This window comes from Petaurus breviceps, unplaced genomic scaffold (genome assembly GCF_028583685.1).
Source record: "Petaurus breviceps papuanus isolate PSGF00001 unplaced genomic scaffold, PetGlider_PUasm1.0 189, whole genome shotgun sequence".
Taxonomy (NCBI): domain Eukaryota; kingdom Metazoa; phylum Chordata; class Mammalia; order Diprotodontia; family Petauridae; genus Petaurus; species Petaurus breviceps.
In genome coordinates, this window is record NW_027185809.1 from 21530676 (window position 1) to 21551474 (window position 20799).

Genomic DNA, 20799 nt, shown 5'->3' on the forward strand with positions numbered 1-20799 from the left:
GCACAATCACACGTACACGGCGAGGGAGCTTGGAGCGGACACAGAAAAAGCTACCACCTCAGCAGCAGCTACACAACTTCCCCCGCCTGAGCGCAAGCGGCAGGGGAAGGGGCTGGGGTGCTGTGGGGAAGCACGTACGGGGGCGTGGCCCGAAGCTGGCCGGGGCGGAGCCACGAGTGAGTCTTTTGGCTGGGCTGGTGTTGAGCATCCTTCCATAAGATGCCCCCTCAACGCAAGGATTCCGGGGAGAGGCTCGCCCCCTTTCGCCTGCGTTCTGGATATGGTCCTGAGGAGGCCGGGATTGTCTTCCCAAGCCAGGCTTTTGTGTCACTGAAGTGAAGAGGACGTCAGAGTGGAAGAGTGGCAGTGGGAAGTATTGAAAAGAGGGAGGGGGATGCCGGTCAACAGCTATACCTCTTCGTCAGCTACAGGTAAGCCTAAAACTGCATATGCACCTTCTAACGGGAGTCGGGCTGGCCCAACAACCCCTGCCCCCCAAGTTAAATTTCCTTCTTTATGATAAGTGAATAGAGGCAAATGTGCTGCTGGGGAAGGAAAGAGACCTCTAGGTTTGGAGCCAGAGATGCTGAGGTCCAGTCTTGGCCATGACACTTAGTAACAGGGTGCCGGTGGGAAGCCACCTAACCTCTCTGGGCCGGCTTCCTCATTTGTAATTATCGTGAGGCTCGAATAAGAAAACAAGTGCTTCATGTAACCGTCAGCTATTTAGATTCATTTGGACTGAATATTCAGCTTTTGCAGAGGCGGAAAAGGCATGGATTATGGAACTGTTTGAAGAATGTGGGAAAAGTTGAGGCATTTATTTTCTGTATTAATTGCATTTTTGCCAAACCAAAATAGCAAACTGTTTGCAAAGGTATCATAACAGTGCGCTTTTGGGGACTTCTGTAAAGTTTTGTCCTTCAACTTTTGTTTCATGTCCACTTTTTTTTTCTGTAAAAAATTTTTTGTTTGGAAAGGTAGTGATATGGTAGTTTATGATAAATTTAAAGTAAAACCAAAATAAGTGTCATTTTAATATCAGACTATACAAGTAAAACAAGATTCCCAAATGAAACCTGGATTAGGAGGAAAAAAATTACCAAACTAGGACTCTAATACAATTTCTGCAGAACACTAGTATCTATTCTTACACTGTTTCACCAATAAAGAAATCTGGACACATCAGAGAAGAGGGTGGATTTGGTACTCAACAAGCATTCATTGAACAACTATTATGTACTTAATGAGCAAAAAGGCCTGTTTGAATTCTGGTTTTGCTAAATTAGTTGTGTCATTTTAGGCCAATTAACCACATGAGCTTGTTGTCTAATTTGTAAAATTAGACCTGTGCCACCATCTTCACAGAATTTATAGGAAAATCAGGTAACATGCAACAATAAAAACATGCAACAAATTCAAAATCTGTGATGCTGTAGTATAAACTAAATTATAATCAGTTTTTAAAAATCAGTCACCAAATTAACCAAATTTCATTTTATTTCAATTTTGTTCATTTGAAAAATGAATATATGTGTGGGCTACATGTGGGTTTTTGTAGGGATAGTTCTCCAAAGAAGCAAGTTAGGCTAAAGTAAAATGTAAAAGTTCATGCCAGGTAATGTAGTGCACCTTGGAACCAATCTATTTTTGACAGACCAAATTTTAATTAGCTCAAGGAACCTAGTGTATCCTATTTGAATGATAGTGGACTTGGTGTGCCTATGCCCCTTCCAACTATTTATTATTTTGTTTTAATCTTTCTGCTCCAACCTTAATTCCTTGTTCTCTCTTTCTTATGGTCTTTTCCAAACATGTTAAGGTAATATCTGAATACTAATTTGAAGGCAGTGTGAAAATTATGAAAAAGGCATTCATTAGGCAATTAACTATGGGCAAAGTACTGTACTAAGCACTAAGCACTGAGGGAAAATCGAGATGGTTCCTAGCTCACATTCTAGTAGGGCTCGGGAGCAGGTCACATGAAAAGGCTCAAAGGTCCTGAGGGTGCTTTTAGTAAGTGGCCTATATAAAATTTCATAAAACACCAATTCATACTTTCTTTATGAAAGACTAGTCTTGGCTAGCTTTTTAAAGGTAATAGTAAATTTAAGGAATAAACAAAACTTCAAAACTTGGATGCTCTTTCTACCATGATTTTATCTTAGCTCTGTATTTTACCATATTAACACTTGTGAGGTTTGGAAAACACTTTCATCTCATTAAGGTAATACTATCTTATTTTAATCCTCAGGACCCTGTGAGGTAGGTGCTATTTCCATTTACAAACAAGGAAACTAAGGCTAAAAGGTTATATGACTGGCCCATGGTCTGTTGCTCATGAGAAACTAACAATCTGAAATAAATTTTAGAAAAATTTATCAGGTCATTTGGCAGAGGAGAGTGAGCTAGAAAGGGAGTTGCCTTTCTACCTAGATTCTAAAAGATTTACATTAGGTAGAATTTTGACAAAGGTTTCCCACACAGGAACCCACAGAACCTTACATTTGAAGTTGAGCAATATTGCCCAGATGGTAGCCTGAAAACAGGGTAGGTTGAGATAGACATAACTGTAATCCAAAATAGGAGCTTGGGGTGGACCCCTCTGGAGTTGCTGGGTGTGATAACTGAAAACAATTATGCTTTGGGTGGATCTGGGGCCTGGGGGAAATCAGAAATATTTTGTAGCCATCTCTGGCATTCCTAGAGAGTTACAAGGGTCAAGTGACATTGGGGATGTGGACAACCTTTAATCAAATAAGGTAGATTTAAACAGTATAATAATTTTTCCCCAACAGTACAATAACCCTTTCCCCCATAGCTAGTGTCTTGAAGTTATATTTGAATTCAGGCCTTCCTGGCTCCAAGTTTAATACATCTATTAATGTTTCTAGTTATAATCTTCATCACCAGGCCTCATTTCTCAAATAATTTTTTCCCATGTGAACTGAAAATGCTAAATATAATCTTGCTTCCAATTATCCTTTTGACAGTCAATTTATTAGATCCAGTAAATCTTATTCCTAAATTGAGTAAATTTGTTGAGTCTTTCAGTTCCCAGATCTTGCTTATTCCTCCCTTAAGAGTCTCACTTTATTATTTCATTTAACAGAGGTGACTTAAGATGTTCTAAGGCATAAGCTCTACAGGTCCTACCAAGTTGGAAAGGCTTTAAAATGGGACTGGCAAGACCCATCTGAAGACCACCTAAAGTTCAGAAAGGCTAATTACCCAAAACTTAGCTTCAAGATGACTGAATTTTTTTTTTTTGTATTTTTGGTCATAGCAACATCTGCATGGAAGGGTTGGCAATTCATGTCAGTACCCACACCAAGATAGCTTGATGTATTTTGCTTATACAAATTATTAATTATTCAAAGGCACATTGAAATTTATAAAAATTGTATCTGATCAAAGTTAAAATATTCTTCAAAATAGGCTATATCAAGTGAGATTTTAGTCTGAAACATCTGATTTATATTTATCACTTTTTATTATCCTTTTAGAATACGGATCAAACAATTATTTTGACATCATTCTGATCAACTCAACTCATTCTCATTAGGTTTAATAACCTGAAATAAGGGACTTGATACCTTTGGCACTGAATACCTTATTTTTCCATAAGACACATTATCACCGGATTTTAGATTTCATGTACAGTTGTATAGTCAAGAAAGCACTAGATTGGAGTAAGAAACACTGGATTTTTGCCCATCACTAATGGTGTGATCTTGTGTCATGAATGGATCTCCCCCCTCCCTTGGCAGTCAAATGAAGCCATTCTCAAAATAAAGTTTTATGTGAAAACAACAACAAAAGAAACCAATTCTATTGAAAGTTATCAAAATATATATAAAAAAAAGGTTCAGAGGTTAAGAACCTGTGGATTAGATAATCACAAAATGTCCCTTTTACTTCTGAGTTTAATATATAGAATATCCATTATTTCTTATTGACTCACCCCAGCCAAAATACAGACATTGCATCATTTTAATATTTATAATTTTTAAAATATCTAAACAAATACTCCCTAAAACACATCCTTTATGGTAGGATAATAGGGCTTAATATTACTCAACATGACACTTCAGGATTTCACAGAATATTACTTAAGATGATAATACAATAAGGGATATGTAGCTTTAACAGTAGAAATAGTCAAGACAAAATTGATTTTTGCAAAATACTTGGAGGCAAGTGAACAATTTTAAAAGTTGTGGCTACATTAGGATTCAAATACTGTTCGTTGATGAAACAGTTCTTAGAGGGCCTGGTCCACATAAAATGTTTATTGATGTAACAAAACAATACAGTTAGTGTTAGATCCAACCACAAACAACAAAAAGAATAAGGATATGAAAAATTTGTACAATACCCATAGAAAAACAAGATGTTTAATGTGACAACTATATATTCCTAAAATAAGCTTTCTAAAAATATATCCAGTTATTGAAATCTATATAAAAACATGAAGATGTTAACAGCGACAAAGTGCATGAAACCAAAACGTCAGATATTGAGCAACTTTGCTAACAACGCGTGATTTATCATTTATTTATACAATCTGCTCAAAGCATCGCCTATACCACACAGGGTTAGCAGAACACTGAGATTTATATCTGTTACACAATACTAGCATAAACTTGCACAGCTACAGGTAGGGTTTTGTTGTCTTTTGAACTGGCAGTGACTACAGAAATGTTAAGTCTCTCTAAATTAAGAGAATTTATCCAAATAAATGCTGCTAGATTTTCCAGATAAAACCCCTGTTTTTTCTATACCATGTCAATAGCTTCACTCATTTTAATCATAAACCATACAGCATTTAGGAACCATTATTATAGGACTAACAATGATACTCCAGATTTAACAACTTCATAGGCAAACAAAATTTTCTTAAAAACTAGTCTTATAAATGCAGAATATATTGCATGAGGAACTGCTGGTATTTTTTTTTAAGAAAATATATTGTGCAATTGTGGCTACGACTTACTGCTGGTAAAAGCATTATTGTTTATGAAAAAATTGAGTAAAACTGTAAAAATTTTTCAACTGCCTATGATCATGATGAAAGCTACTGCCAGTTTAACTATACTGGCATTTCATTAATAAGAATTCAACAAGGGACAAATTCCCTAGCCAAAAATAAATAAATAAAAAGGTGCATATTTTAACATTGCTACGATAGTGTACTATATGGTTTAAATACAAAGAATTATAAAAACGCACTGTTTCTGATTGATTAAAGAACACACTAAAAAAGACCATTAAAGTAAATAAAATAGAAAGGGGACCAAAATTGAGCTAACTGAATTTGTGCAGTATTGTAGCCAGGCTTCTAAAGTCAGATATAGAAAATATAAATAGACTGCTTTAGGTGATTGATTCACCAGTGTCCAAAAGGAATGAGTATTGTGAAAAGCTCAGTTAAGTTGATCCAAAGCTCTCTGTAATTCTTCACCTTGCAGCAGGTTTCTATTTCCTTGTATAGGAACATTAACTTCACAATCATAACTGGTGAGCTGTGGTAGTCCACTTTCATCCATTGATGGGCCCAGGAGTCTACTTACTAAATCTAAAGAAAAATAAACATCTCTTAGAAAAAGCAGAAATATCACAAAGCTCCATAACAAGTTGACAGAACCTTCTTTGATAACTAGTTTTGTAGCCATTTATATACACATTCTCTTTACTCTAACATGTAGAGATGTAGGAATACCACCTGAAGACCATCAGGACAACCCTAGACACTGAATTAAAGTAGATAATTTGTCTATCTGAGGCAACAATTGACTGCCAATATGCTGAGAAGGGAAAAACATGGCAATATTTAAGCACCTACGTATTACTCCACTTACTTGGTCAGGGAGGAATCAAAGATGGAGGACAGCAACACAAAATATTGGAAAAACTACTAGTTCTAGAGTCAGTCAATATGGTTTTTATTCTAGGCTCTGCCAGGCTATGTAACTTTAGGATTGTCATTTACATATTTATGGGCTCAGTGTTGTCATTTGAAAGAATCACAAAATCTGAGAATTGGAAGGGACCTTAGGGACCATCTAATCTAACTCACAGACTAAAGAAGTTTCTACTTATACATATTCACCAGGTGGTTAGCTAGCCTCAGCCTGGAAACTTCCACAGAGGGGGAACCTTCCCCCCACAACCTATCACACTTTTGGGTAGCTCTAATTGTTAGAAAGATTTTTCCTTACATCAAGCTTAAATCTTCCTCCTTGAAACTCCTACCTATTTATTCCTAATTCAGCCAATTATGTGCCAGAGGGCCCAAGGAGAACAGAGCATCTAATCTCTCTCCATATGATAGGCCTTCCAATACTTAAAACTAATATGTGTTTTGAGTCTTCTCTTTTTGGTTAAACATGACTAGTTCCTTTAACCAGTCTTTATGTAACATTTTACAAATGAGTTATATAATCTTTAAGATTCCTTCCTGTTCAAATTCTACAAAATAAGGGGAAAATTAATAGCTCCCCAGTTTTTCTCTGTGTTGAGTCTTCACAATGACTATAATTTTGTTCAACCTTAACTCCAAGAGCTCAGACATGGTGAGGATAAATATAAATTTCCAAAGCTGTCTGGTCTCATTCACCTCCATTAGTGCAAATGATTAATCAAATACCTCATTTTTTTCTGAAACTTGTTTTAGTTACTTGTTTCATGTGATGCCAAGAAGAAAAGGAGAGAAAACTAACCAGAGGGTATTAAGATGACTGTCTTTTGCTCTACTCCATTCTGTTCACTAGATTTGCATCCTTTTACACGTTTCCAAGAAAGAGATATAGTAGCTCCAGGATCATCTGGCTGCTGATGTAATGATCCCTAAAAACAGGAAGACAACTGAAATTCCACTCAATGAAATCTCTACAAAGAAAGCTTTGAAATCACTTCTAAACCAACAATATATCAGGATACCATCTGCTAGACTAAATCCTTACCCATTCTTTTTAACAATATGCCATTGTGTTGAAAAGTTATTTCTATAACGAAAGAATTAACTGCTAATTATGCAAAAATCTGTGGAGATGATTTCAAACAAAATTTACTAGGATATATTTAAATGAAAGCTATATTCATTGACTTATTCAACTAGTATTTCTGTTCCTTATATCAACAAATGAAAGGACTTGGAAAACAGAAGACCAAATAAGTATCTTTTTTTGAGTTTGGATAAAACTTCATTATTTGGGAAAAAAAGTAATTATTACATAGTTCAGAAAATCTGTCAGGTAGAGAAATATATACACAAACCAGCACTTACAATTCCTACTGCTTGAAAAAGTGAACCTTCATGTTCCATTTTCCTTTTTCTCTGAGAATTCTGCAAAGCTAATATCTTTGGATTAAGCTCCTCATCTATAGCAGTAGTTCTGAAGAGAAAATAAAATCATTCTAATTTGAATAGGCTGTAAAAAACTTTAAATTAGCAAGCCTCATTTATCTGGCACGTCAAGTTTATATTACTGAAGTACTGAAACTTTTTTTTAGCAACTATTTTGGATGGAGAGTTTTCAAAGGGGTGCCTCAAGGGTTACTTTGGTGTGTAGCATTTATTTCTTGGGTCCAAGTTACATTCAAGAGAATTCAGATTTCAAGATAAAGAACCTGTAGCTGGCAAGGTAATACCATCTCACCATAACTTTAGTAAGCCAAAGTTTTAAAAATATTACATTTTTCTTGGTCTTACATAATTGTCTTTAAATAAAGTTATCGCTTAAAGCCTGTCAAGTTTAATTTTTTGAAAACATTTAAAAGACTACAAATTACATTTTTGTGCTTATAAATGCAAACACCTGTCAAGTATTAAAAATTACACAAATTCTTGACGAATGAACAAGCTCCTAAAACAACATTGTTTTTTTGCCCTGTGACCCTTTAACGATGCCCAATTCAGTATTTTGTACATGCAGCAAACATTCCATGTGAGAATGAACTTTTAGTGCATATCTAATATACAGGAAGGTGATCCTGGACTATCACGTAGCTACAGACAAAATTAAGTACTGAACATTACTTCTGAACTATTATCTAAATTAAAAGTTGAAGACATGATAGCTGACAAAATAAAGTACAACAATTTCAAGGCTTGACAACAACTTGGATCTCAGTGCCTCCTTTTTATATCCTAGGGATGGCTGAGGAGTAAGTATCATTTACGTTGGTCCTTGAAAGAAGGGAAACTTTCAAGCTGAATTGGGAAATTGAATTTTCAAATTCTTGTTCACCTCTATGGCTAGAACACAAAGGCATAGTAACAGGAGAAAGGATAAGAATGCAATGTGGGTGATCCAAGAAAATACTAAAATGAGCAAATCATAGCTAAATCATGGTGCACCATGAATACCTTGGAAGTGAGTGTGTACTTTAATTCATTTGGCAAAGGGCAGAGCTTGAATTTTTTTTTTAAACAAGGCAAAGGGGGGCAGCTAGGTGGTGGCACAGTGAATAAAGCACCAGCCCTGGAGTCAGGAGGACCTGAGTTCAAATCCAGCCTCAAGACACTTAACACAACACACACACACACAAAACTAGCTGTGTGACCTTGGGCAAGTCACTTAACCCCAACTGCCCTCCAAAAAGCAAAGAAAAAAAACCCCCAAAAAACAAGGCAAAGGAGTGATGTGATCAGAGCTATGGGAAGATAGTATGAAGAATATTATGAAGTCTGGAACAGAAATTCTGGGGACAGGGAGTCTGAGAGGCGATAAGAGCCTGAACTGGTGTAGTGGAAGAGGGTACGCAAAAAAAGAGGACAAATCTGAATGACACCACAAAGTTAAAAATCAACAGAACTTGTGAGTGGCTCAAGAGAAGAAAGAATTAAAGATAAAACCAAGTGTTCAAGCATCTTCCAGTGTTTAGTGAATTGTCACAGTCTGTATGAATGGAAGGATAGTGATGCCTTTGAAGGAATGTAATTTAAGAAGATAGGTTTTTGAGGAAAGGTAATAAATTCAGACAGAGGGATCCAAGGTACAGAATGAAACACATTTCTGGGCACAACCAACATGGGAATTTGTTTTGCTCAATTATATATATTTGTAACAAGGGCTTTTTTTCTCCCCCTTTTAAAAATTGGTGTCCGGTTATTTGGGGAAGGGAGCTAACGAGGAGAGTTTTCTCTCACTATTTCAAATTCATCTTCCACATTTCTGCCAAAGTGATTTTCCTTAAACACAGATCTAGCCATGTCAACTCCCCTACTACATCAGCCTTCAGTGGGGTTCCCTATTTCCTCTAGGATTCAATATACCCTTCTCTGTTTAGTTTTTAAAGCCCTTCAAAACTTTGCCAACTTATCTTCCCAAACTTACTGTTGCATTTGGCAATACAGCCAAACTGGCTGGCTCTCTGTTTCTTACACATGACACTCCACTCTATCTTTGAATGGACCCCCTTCCCCATACTTCAAATACACTCTCCTCACCTCTGCCTCATATAATCCTCTCTCCTTTCAAGATACACTTTATATATTAACTTATACAATTTTATATTTATTTTCTTTATATGGATATGTATAACATATGCTCCTTCCAAGTAGAGACAGCTCCATTCATGTACTTGTATCCCTAAAACCCAGAATAGTACCTGACACATAGGCACACTTAAATACTTGTTGAGTGGGGAGGGGTGAGGGTGGGGGGATAGGGGGGGGGGGGTGGAGAGAGATAAAACTGTAGTATCAAAGAAACCAAGAGAATTGAGAGGAGAAAAGAAGTAGTAAAACCATGTTAAATAGGTCAATAGTTCCCACCCCTACTGTCTCTCTCATAACTGGGTGAAAATATAATCACCCTGGATTTAACCTAGAGTCCTCAATTATATCTTTGATCTCATATAAATGAAAATTTCTAAAGAGGAAGTTTCTAACTTATAAATGTTATGCTCCATATGTTTAAGTCAGTTGAGAACATAGGAAAAATACTATGAATAGAATTTAGATACTTAGCTTATCTACAATAAATCTCTTTAAGGCACAGTGCTGCTAAAATACTAAACATTTGCAGTAAAAAGAAGTGCCTTTCTAAGTCATAAGTAAGTGAAACAAAAAAAGGAAATTGAAGTTTTAACAAGATGAAAACCACACAATAGATACATATACATTTTAGTTAATGGTCCGCTTATTTCAAGTTAAATGATATGTCATAAATTTTAAAGGGAGATATATGTACTATGATCTTATTTCTTGCTGCCAAACTCAAAGAAAAATAAACAAGAGGGTTAGAGTGATTAGGGAAATTAGTATTATGAGTTTCAATAAAGACTGGGCAGATCAGGAACCACAAAAAACAGTTGAATACATAATGAAGCTGAATAGAAGAGAAAGCCTACAAGAGAACTATGTCAGTATAGCAAGGGTAGGATGGGGGCTATGGTTTGAAGTACACTGGGAACAAGAGTAAAATATTTTTCTAGTGAGCAAAGGAAGAACCCTAGGGGCTAGGATATCCAGAAGTTAGTAATAGCTGGGGTGGTTACATAATAATTATAGGAAGTGTGAATTAAGAACAAATTCTTGGTGTAGCTATACACATGAGCTCTGAAAATAATGAGATCCTAAGGAACTAAAACAAGGGATTAGATAATAGAGGTGTCCTAACTGTCCAATATTTATTTCAAAGACAATGACAATCAACTTAAAAAGGGGAAATAAAGCAAAAACACAAAAAGGAAAGCAGTTTTACATGTACTTGCTTTAAATTTCAACAAAATTATTTTGAAATACAATTTAATGCTATTATAAAAGTCTCAATAACAAAATTAAAGCTTTTTTACATAAAGAGTATCAATACCTTTGACTCAAAGTGACAGACAACAGATTAGGACTTCTTGGATGAGATTTTTCCATTTGTTCTATTATTCCTTCTTTTCCAACTCTGTCAGGAGAGACTGTCCGACTTTGATTCCCATCATATGGTGATGCTGGGGCACTGGCAGTTTCATTAATTACGTAAACAGAATATGGAGAGGCAATCAATATTTTATTATCATCTGTACCTTCTATTTTCACTGTTTTAACTTCATCACTGGTAGTGTGTTCTTGTGTTTGAGACTGCTGAAAAATGTTAGGGGTGCTCACACTTTGAGAACTTGTAGAAGTATTCTCTAATGGTGAAAGTTGATCAAAGGAGCGCAATTGAAAGTCATCATCCATTGGGATATAAGGAGCTAACATTTCCAAGTCTAAATCAGTGTCCTTAAAAAAACATATACAAGATATTTTGCCATGAGAACACAGTTTCAATTGATAACACTAGTACAAATAATTGTCTATACTTCCAAACATTAACAAAAATATACCATATCTAGTCACTCAAACCATATGGAAAAGAAAGTCTTGAAATTTCCTAGTTCTGCCATGTATATGCAGCGGACAGAATAAGAATTGACTTTTAGTGCATACTGAACGAATATACAGAAAGGTGTTTTGGGAAATAGAAATAATTTAGCCGAAAACTAAAAAACAAACAAACATACCTGAGTAGAAAAAGGATTCTTTGCTTCTGTGTCTTCTGCGAAAAGTTTCTCCACTAATTCCAACTTGAATTCATTGGCCATATCATTATCCACATCAAAACAATATTCACTAGAACTGCTAGGCTGTAAATTAAATGAATTATAATTATCATTCCCCCAATATCACCACATTTTGTTATTTTTTTTAAATGTATGCCAAGTATTTCTTGAAGAACATACAATTTTATATCCATTTCTTTGATGAGGTCTTCACTGATAGAAAAGAGAAGTTATTAAGTTTTTATGGTGAGCTAGTTTATCATTCCAGTTCTGGAGATAGTAAAAGTACCCAATTGTCCTTCTGAACCTAATCCCCAGAAGACTTTTATCATGTGCTTAGAAAGTTGAATAAATGATAAACCTGTAACACTGGCCGATAAATTGTTGGCCAAAAAAGTGATGAGTTGGACAGATCTACATACCACAGCCTTTTCTGTATAAGGTCAAGATTTGTGTGATGAAGTATTGCCAAAACATATAGGTTGTCTTAATTTTAACTTCTGGCATCACACCCAATTCTGTTGCCTCTTCCTGACTAACTGTCCTTGAATATAAAATAATGGTGAGGTATAGGAAGTGATTTAAACCACTTGATTTCACCCTAATTTCTTAGAATAATAAGTTCCTTGGGTGTAGGAAATATACAATTTCATCTTTGTAGCTAAGTGCCTCAAATAGTGCACTATAAATGGCATTTAATAATAGTTGAGATTTCCTTTCTTCCTAAAAAAACCTTCACTAGATACTGATTACTATCCCTTCAAGCTACTAGTCCTCTCTTTTCTCCTTTTCATATCTAAATTCCTAGAAAAAAAATTACCTACACTTAACTCCACTTCCTTTTGCTCTCACCCCTTATCTGGTTTCTGACCCAACCACTCCACAGAATTTTGCCAACTCAAGCAACCAGTCCTCTTCCTTTTCCTTTCCAAATTCTTAGGAGAAAAAAAAATGACCTCCACTTCATAGCTTTTCAATCCTTTGTTATGTGACTTGGGACCCTACAACACTGCTCCAATGCTAAGCTGACCAGTGATGTCAATCACTAAATGCAGTTGTCTTTTGTCAGTCCCATCAGCATTTCAAACTCAACAATAAAACAGAACTCAAAAACATGCCTCTGCTCCAACCCAATCTATTTGAAGCTCTTGAAATTATTGACCACACTCCTCTTCCTGGATATAGTCTTTTTTTCTGTATTAACATTTTTATTTAAAGTTTTAAGTTCCAAATTCTATCCTTCTCTCCCCTCCCCCCTTCCTGAAATAGTAAGCAAACAGATATAGGTCATATATGTGCAATTATGCAAAACATTTCCATATTAGTCATTCTGTACAGAAGTCTCAATTAATTTTTTTTTTAAAAAAGATATACTCTTTTTCATAACACTACTGTGTTCTCTTACCTTCTCCTACGTTCCTTATAGGTCATTTTTTATGTCATTATCTACCCTCTTAAGTGTGGGTCTTGACCAAGGCTTTATCCTGTGGCCTTTTTTCCCTTCTGAACTAGTTTTGCATCACTATCTTTCTTTCTTTCTTTTTGCTTTTTTTTGGAGGAGGGAAGGCAGGGCAATTGGGATTAAGCCCAAGGTCACAAAGTGTTAAGTGTCTGTGGCCAGATTTGAACTCAGGTCCTCCTGACTCCAGAGCCAGTGCACTATTCTCTGTTCCACCTAGCTGCCCTATTCATTATCTTTAGGCTAAATGGTTCATCTTGGACCTATAAGTATCTTAAATTGAACAGATCAAAATAAAACTTGCCATCTTTCCTACTAAATTCTACCCTTTTCCAAATGTTCCTATTTCTGTAGAGGGCACCACTAGAAATATTTTTTCTATTCACCTAGATTCACAACCCAGGAGTCATCCTTGCTTTCACCCTTTCATTCATCTCCCACATCTATTTTGTCAAATCTTGTTCCGTTAGCCTCCATGTGTCTTGCCACCTACCCCTCTTCCTACCACTTACACTGCTAATACCCCAGTTCAAGCCCTCCATCACCTTTCTTCCAAATAGTTTTAATAACCTCCTAATTACTTCCCTGCTTCCAGTTTCCCCTGTCTACAATTCTCTCCACAAAGCTGCCAAATTAATATTGCTAAGACAGAGCTTTGCCCATGCTACTTCCCTACTCAAAAATCTTCAGTGCTTTTCTGTTTGTTGCCTTTTTGATAAAGTACAGCCTTCTCAACCTGGTCTTTAAAGCCAGAGTCTGGTTGCCACCTATTTTCCAAATTACTTTATAGTATCATGAACTGTACATTTTAACTAATGAATAGGGTGTTTCACTAATCTCATCTTCACTCTCCCCACCAATATTTAAAATACACTCTCCTTCTACCTCTCAGAATACTTAGCTCCCAGATTGCTTCAGTTGCTGCTCTCTTCCTCTTAAAATTATCTTGTTGATTATTTACGTTTGCATATTTATCTCCTTTGTAAGTATTCCATGTCTAAACACTCAAGTGCTTGAGTGGAAAATAAAATTTAAATCAAATTTCTAGGATTCAATTCTTACACAAAAAAAAACTTAAGTTTTGAAAGAAAATAAAAATATTCCATTCTAGTTTAAGATACCAACCTCAGGTGAACTTTGTCTAGTACTTGCATCAGAAGGACTAGCTGGACGATCCTGTATTTGAGGCATGGTAAAAGAAAGTTCCAGTGGCTCTGGATTTGGCTCTAATTTCAGTGCAACTTCTTGATTGAGTGCAGGGTCAGCATTGCTACGAAGCGCTTTTGTAGTTTCAGAAGTGGGTAGTGGAGACATAGCCAAATTTATATTCTGTAATTTCTCACTAGATGAGGGGAGCATGACATCATTGTATAATGGAACTTCAAGTTGTTGCTCATCTGTTTATAGAATGGTAGTGAGGAAAAATGAATCTGTAGGATATCTTTATAACCTCATTAAATTCAAAAGCATATGTCCCTATTTCCAGAATACCTTGTTAATTTTATCAAACAGGGGCGGCCAGGTAGCACAGCGAGTAAGAGCACTGGCTCCAGTGTCAGGATGACCTGGGGATCGAATCCAGGCTCAGACACTTAGCACCCACCCAGAAACACCTGGCCGTGTAACCCTGAGCAAGTTACTTAACCCCAATTGCTTAAAAAAAAAAATTTTTTTTATCAAACAACAAAAACTATACTATAAACTTTTTTAGAAAGAAAAATTTACAGAAGTTATGTAATACAGATATACTTAAGTATATTAATTCTTCATATTTTAATATGCTATTCAAAGTAATTCCTAATTAAATGTATCTCTGAAAAAAGTTTTTGTACATACTCTATACATATAAACTCTGGTTTGGGAATGTTTTTATTCTGAGCCTGAGGACATGTGCAACAGTGGTTTATTTGTTTTTTTTTTTTAGCCTTTCATGAAACAATACTTATTGTGATACAACTCTGTTAAACTGCCCAAGTAAATTAAATGAGAGCAGGATACCAAATTAAGCAAAGCACATCAAACATTATATGAGTAAGAGCCACAATGAAGCATAACTGCAATGTTAACAGAAATGGAAATGTTTGGAAATAAGAGTAGCTAACAGACAAGCAAATTTATGAAGGAGGTTAAGGCCCACAATATAAAACCAGTAAAATGAAAAGACTACGAGTGGTTACACTAGCATGAAATTCTGCTGGGCCAGCTCTTTGCTCTAATGGTCCTACCAGAAAAATGACACATTTCATACTCATGTCTATATATTTTCACAAGTATTTGTATATAAAATTAGCCAGCACCTGGTTCAATAAAGAATGATAAATACAACTAGATATAGCTTACTGTTAACTAAACATGGATTACCTTAGGTAGTAAGTACATCATTAAATATGTACCCACCATTATTGTCAAAGTCCAAAGATATGATAGTATCTCCAGCAGCTGGGGCTAATAAAGTTAAAGCATCTGGTTCCTTCTTAAGTTTATCAAAAAGGCTACTAGTATCTTCTGTTTCAACCTTGGTCAACAACTGAGTTATTTTCATATCAACTGCTTCCACTGGTTTTAGCATACATTCTGTTTGTCCAAGGGAGAAAATCAAGTTGTGCTGAACAATACCACTATGACAAAGGTAAAGAGATACATTAGTAAGCTCTAAATGAGCATTCGATACTATAAGTAAAACTTTCAGATGACATTCTTTCTTAAAATCTGCTAATAAAACATTTTATGAAAAAGGAAAGTTACTCAGTTTTACTTTCATGGCTTAACCTGTATACCAAATATCAAGAGGCTTAAAAACTCAAATGAAATACTTTATAAATTAGCATTTACTCTCAAATAGTTAAATGGACTGAGTGAAAAAAAAATCTTGAAACCTTATCAGATAATCACTAAGCATTTGTTAAATGTCTACTATGAGCCAAGAACTGTGTTAAATATTGAGGATACATAAACAGTCCCTGTCTTCAAGAAGCTCAGTCAAATGGCGAGACAACATGAAAACAATTATGTACAAAGATGAAATGCAGGTTAAGTTGGAGATGATCAATCAAGAAAGGGCACTAGTGTTAAAGGGGAATTAGGAAAGGTGTTTTGTAGGAGATGGAATCTTAGCTATGAACTGATAAAAGCCAGGGAAGCTAGGAGGTAGAAATGAGGAAGATATGGGAGACAGTCAGTAAAAGTGCCTGGAAGTTGGGTTTGAGGAACAGCAAAGAGAGTCAGTATCTCTGCATGTCAGAGTACATGGGAGGACTAGAAAGGTCAAAGAAGATCAGGCTGTAAAGGGTTTTAAGGATTTACTTTATCCTGGAGATGATAGGGAGCCACTGGAGTTGATTGATAATCTTTCCATTAGAACACTATCATTAAAATAATTTGCTGAATGCCAGTTTGTTGGGTTGGTCAAATATACTTTAAACAGATATGATTCTTTCCCTCTATGTAATGATAATTAATAGACAAGATTAAGGATGTACAGAAATGCAAGAATTAACTATATATTTACACCAGGAACAAAGATCTAAGTTGGTCTTGCAGTTTTAAGGAAATAAATGCCACTTTTTCAATTAACCAGTTAAAACTTAATGGCAGAGTTGGATTTTTGGAATCTTTTGATATGCTGTGTCACTGCCACATGAAGACAAGTACAAATGTCATTTAGCAGCACATTCTAGCGACCAATTTGCTTAGCTCATGTGTTCATCTTTTTCTATCACCCTCCTTTCCCCAAATGGTTTCAACCAAGAGAATGTATTTTCTTTCCTATGTACTACATATTATTTGCTCACTTTCACCTCTATGCCTTCATACATTACCCAGTACCCTCATTCTTCCTTGGTCAAATCAAGTAACAAATTTCTTTAAATAATTTAAAAATTATTTCCTCCAGAAAATCTTCACTATAAACCCTAGATTCCATTTCCTTATTTGCATTTATTCAACTTGTATGTTTATGGCTATCTTCCCCATTTAGAATATAGGGTTATTGGGAGCACAGGCCATCATTTTCTGTAGGCATAAAAAGGAAGGTGGAGTATGATGATGGTGGAGTGAAATCTGTGAAGCTTTTGGGAAATTAAGTATGCAGGGCTTTTGAGTCTTCTCTGCTGGGTTAGAAGAGTTACAGCTCCAACCAGCATTCCAATCTGAGGGGCAGAGGCTACTAAGAGTTCTGAGGAGGTGTGAGCACTAAAGCTTGAAACAATCTCCTTTGATGATAAAAATTTCTTTGGATGCTGAGTGGAGAGACTTGAGGCCTGCAGAACTACAGCAAACTACTACTACAGTAGTCCAGCCATGTGGTGATGAGGCCCTGCACTAGAGTGGCAGCAGTGTCTGGGGAGGGAAGGGGAAATATTTGAGAGATATTGCAAAGGTGAAATCAACAGGCCTTGGCAACAGAGTGGATTGGGGGCCTGGGGGAGGACAGTGCTTCAGAAGTTAATAATGACACCTAGTTTGTAAACCTGGGGGATTGGCTCATGGTGCCCTTGACAATAAAATAAATAGGAAGGAAGTTTGGAAAAGGGGAAAGGTTTTGGGGAAAGATAATGAGTTCAATTTTAGACAAGTTTAAGATGTCTAAGGACATTCAGTTCTAGATATCTAATGGGGAATTAGAGATAAGAGACTGGAGAGGTCAGCAGCAAGTTTAGCGTTGGATAAGAAGATCTGAGAATCAGAAGCAGAGATGATAATTGGAGCTGATGAGATCACCATATGAAATAGTAGAGAGGAAAATGGAAGAGATCCCAGGCCAAAAATAATAAAGGTTATAAAGAGGGATAAATAATCCATATTTGGCTTGAGTTAGACAAAACAGCTCAACAGTTAAAAATGTCTCCTAGATAAGAGTATTACATGAAATTTGACTAGGAAAATTTAAAGCACAAGGACTGTTTTAATTTTCTTTGCACCCTGAGCAGTTTCTTGTATGTGGTAAGGACTTAATACACATTTGTAATGAAGTAAAATGGGTAGAGTTATGTGTCATCTTCAAAGAAACCTGGAGGACATGGCACACTATAGATACTGTTATGTCAAGAGAAACGTAGGGAATTAGAATAGAGACCTGTGAAATAAATTCATATAATGCTTGTGACCCCAAGTTATTTTTGTTTGTTGCTATTCTACAAGAAAAAGCAAACAGTTTCATAACAGAAATGGCATTATAGAAAGTACTACATTTAGTTTCCCCAAACCAAATGAATTTATGTACCAAACTTACCTTACAACATAATTTACACACACTATACATTGTGGTTGGGAGTTTTTAGTATTGTAAATCACAGTTGCTTGAGTTTCAACCCAGACATATCCACCCCGTTTGGCAAGCATTCTATATTGTCCTGTAGTGACTTGTCCTTTAGTAAACACTAGGAATGAAAAAGTAAATTTATGCAAAGTTTATTTTCCAAAAGTGAAAATGTGGCTACTGAGGAAAAGGGCAGAAATTTTATTTTCCTCTTAGTTTCATTTTAACATCTTCCCTTAAGAGGTAATTTCACTTTAAAATTCAATTGTGGGGAGAAAAATAAAACTTGCTCTCTTAAAAATCATAGAACTCCTTTCCCCTCCCACAGTCAAATCAATCCCTGTATGCCATCACACCCCAACTTTCAACTCAAAGTTCTAAGAAGCAATAACTGTATTCCTTCAATGACTAATATAGAAGATGAGGGTGGGAGAGACTGAAGGGTCAGGATGTGTATATACATATATATTATAGAGGATGATGCTAAAGGCAACCGGCATTGCCACCATAAATACCAGGACATTTAAACTCCCAGACTTAAACTTTAACATTCAGATAACCCTGCATGATGACTTCATGTAATCATGCAAGGAACAGTAAGGGCTGTACTTCTAACACATCCCCTATGAGGAGACAACCCAATTGACTCTTTTATTCTCTGCCATAAAATACCAACTTGTTGTCTGGGTGTTAAGAACTATGTGACCCTGCAATGATAATTAGTGTGGAATTATGCATATATGAATGCTGGATCCCGTTTGTGAGAGATTTCATTACCAAAAGTACATTATATTCATCACCTACACTAGTCCTAGGTCCAAAGATTAATGATTTCATTAGGATCAATTGAGCACAATCATATTTTATTACAGTTTACCTGATATTTGTTTCCTAAATCTAACCCATAAATGTTTTACCACCTATTAAGTCTCCAATAAGAAAAATATTTAGAGGATTCTTTAGTTGTTCAGTCTTACTTACTATCGTGATGAGTTTTGGTCAGATGATCTGAATCTAAAGCATGGTAGTATTCATAAATTGAGCGACCTAAAAGTTCTTCTGGTTCATATCCCATTAGCTCTGTAATTCTTTTAGATAAAACATAAGGAAAAAACATAAAATACTTAAAATAAAATTTCCAAAAACATTTGTACAAAATTGCGAATTCAAGACCATCAAAATAGCAACCTTAATTATTCCTTCTTCTTTCCCCCCCGCCCAACCCACCAAAGTATGCTCAGAATTAGAAATACCCTGGAACAAATGATAAATTAAGTTTTTCCTGTTTGTTTCAATAAGTATTAACTGCCAATATTCTATCCAATTTGTGAGCAAGTTATGGTATAGGTCCAAATATAGTTCACACTTCTCCCTCTCCTCAATTTTGGCTGGTATAAAATCTGAGTGTCGTTTATAATTGCATTCTTAATACCACAAAAAAAGTTTAAGCTTCAAGTCTATCCAGAAACAGTACCAGAAGCTTCCCCAACTGCCTGTATGCACATGAGAGGTGCTTGTGCAAAGTAAGAGTCCCCTTAGAATTTCTTAGAGGGATCTCCACTGCACTGTAAAGTCTCTCACTATCTCCTTCCTCTACCTGCACCATCCCCCACCCATGAGTTACTGGGGCTAGAAAATATCACTAGGAGTCTTACAAGAATTTATACCTTTGTTCCCACTTGGATGTTATAAACTTCTAGATTATTATTCAAAAGCTGCAGAAAGGGTTTTTTATGGGGTCTAATATTACAGAGTAAAAAACAGGTGGGGAAAGGAGGCAAGAAAGATACATCCAACAGAGTAGGTGGGGTTTCAAAGCTTTAAGTGGGTATCCTAAAAGGTAGTAGATAAGACAGAAGTGTCAAACACACAGAACATTGGCCAAAAAACTCCCAAGTGCTGCCTGAACCAGATTAAAATATGATTGGGAAATACTTAACATAATAAATGAAAATGCAAAAAAAAAAGATAACCTCACATTTTAAAACTAAATAAACATGTGGCCATTATAGATGGTGGTCCCCATTTTGATTTCACTTTTACACCACTGGGGTAGGAGACACAAAGGCAAAAAGGAAGAAGGACAAGAGAATGACCCAACTGTATTAGCTTCCACCTTTGACCACACACACACACACACACACACACACACACACACACACAAGCCAACTACCCATATTTGTTTAGCATGTTAAATTTTTCCATTAGATTTCCCTTTAATTTACTATAATGCTTTATATTTTTACATGGCAAAAACATTTTTAAAACAAAGTCACTTTTTTAGAATAATGTCACAATTTTTTGTTGTACTAGGTTATTTTTTTTTTAATTTTCAAAGCTTATTTTAGGAGTACAATCTCTATTTGGATCAATGTGATAATTATCTATTTTTATTGTTTCAGTCATGTCTGACTGACTTTTTGTGATCCCACCTGGGGTTTTCTTGGCAAAAATATTGTAGCAGTTTGCCATTTCTTTCTCCATCTCATTTTACGTATGAGGAGCAGAGGCAAACAGGGTTAAGTGACTTGTCCAGGGT

At 35.8% G+C, this 20799-nt stretch overlaps 1 protein-coding gene across 1 annotated transcript in view; it reads right to left on the reverse strand.

Annotated features, from left to right (window-relative positions):
• Positions 1-4271: 4271 nt before the first annotated feature.
• Positions 4272-20799, reverse strand: part of HIF1A (hypoxia inducible factor 1 subunit alpha) — a 208651-nt gene continuing 192123 nt past the window's right edge. The window contains exons 8-16 of the mRNA XM_069092032.1: positions 19242-19348; positions 18234-18381; positions 15401-15621; positions 14129-14400; positions 11506-11628; positions 10821-11224; positions 7289-7397; positions 6723-6849; positions 4272-5578 (exon numbers count right to left, since the gene is read on the reverse strand). Of these exons, the coding sequence (XP_068948133.1) occupies positions 5427-5578; positions 6723-6849; positions 7289-7397; positions 10821-11224; positions 11506-11628; positions 14129-14400; positions 15401-15621; positions 18234-18381; positions 19242-19348 (1663 nt within the window). The 3' untranslated portion in view covers positions 4272-5426. The remainder of the gene's footprint in view (positions 5579-6722; positions 6850-7288; positions 7398-10820; positions 11225-11505; positions 11629-14128; positions 14401-15400; positions 15622-18233; positions 18382-19241; positions 19349-20799) is intronic.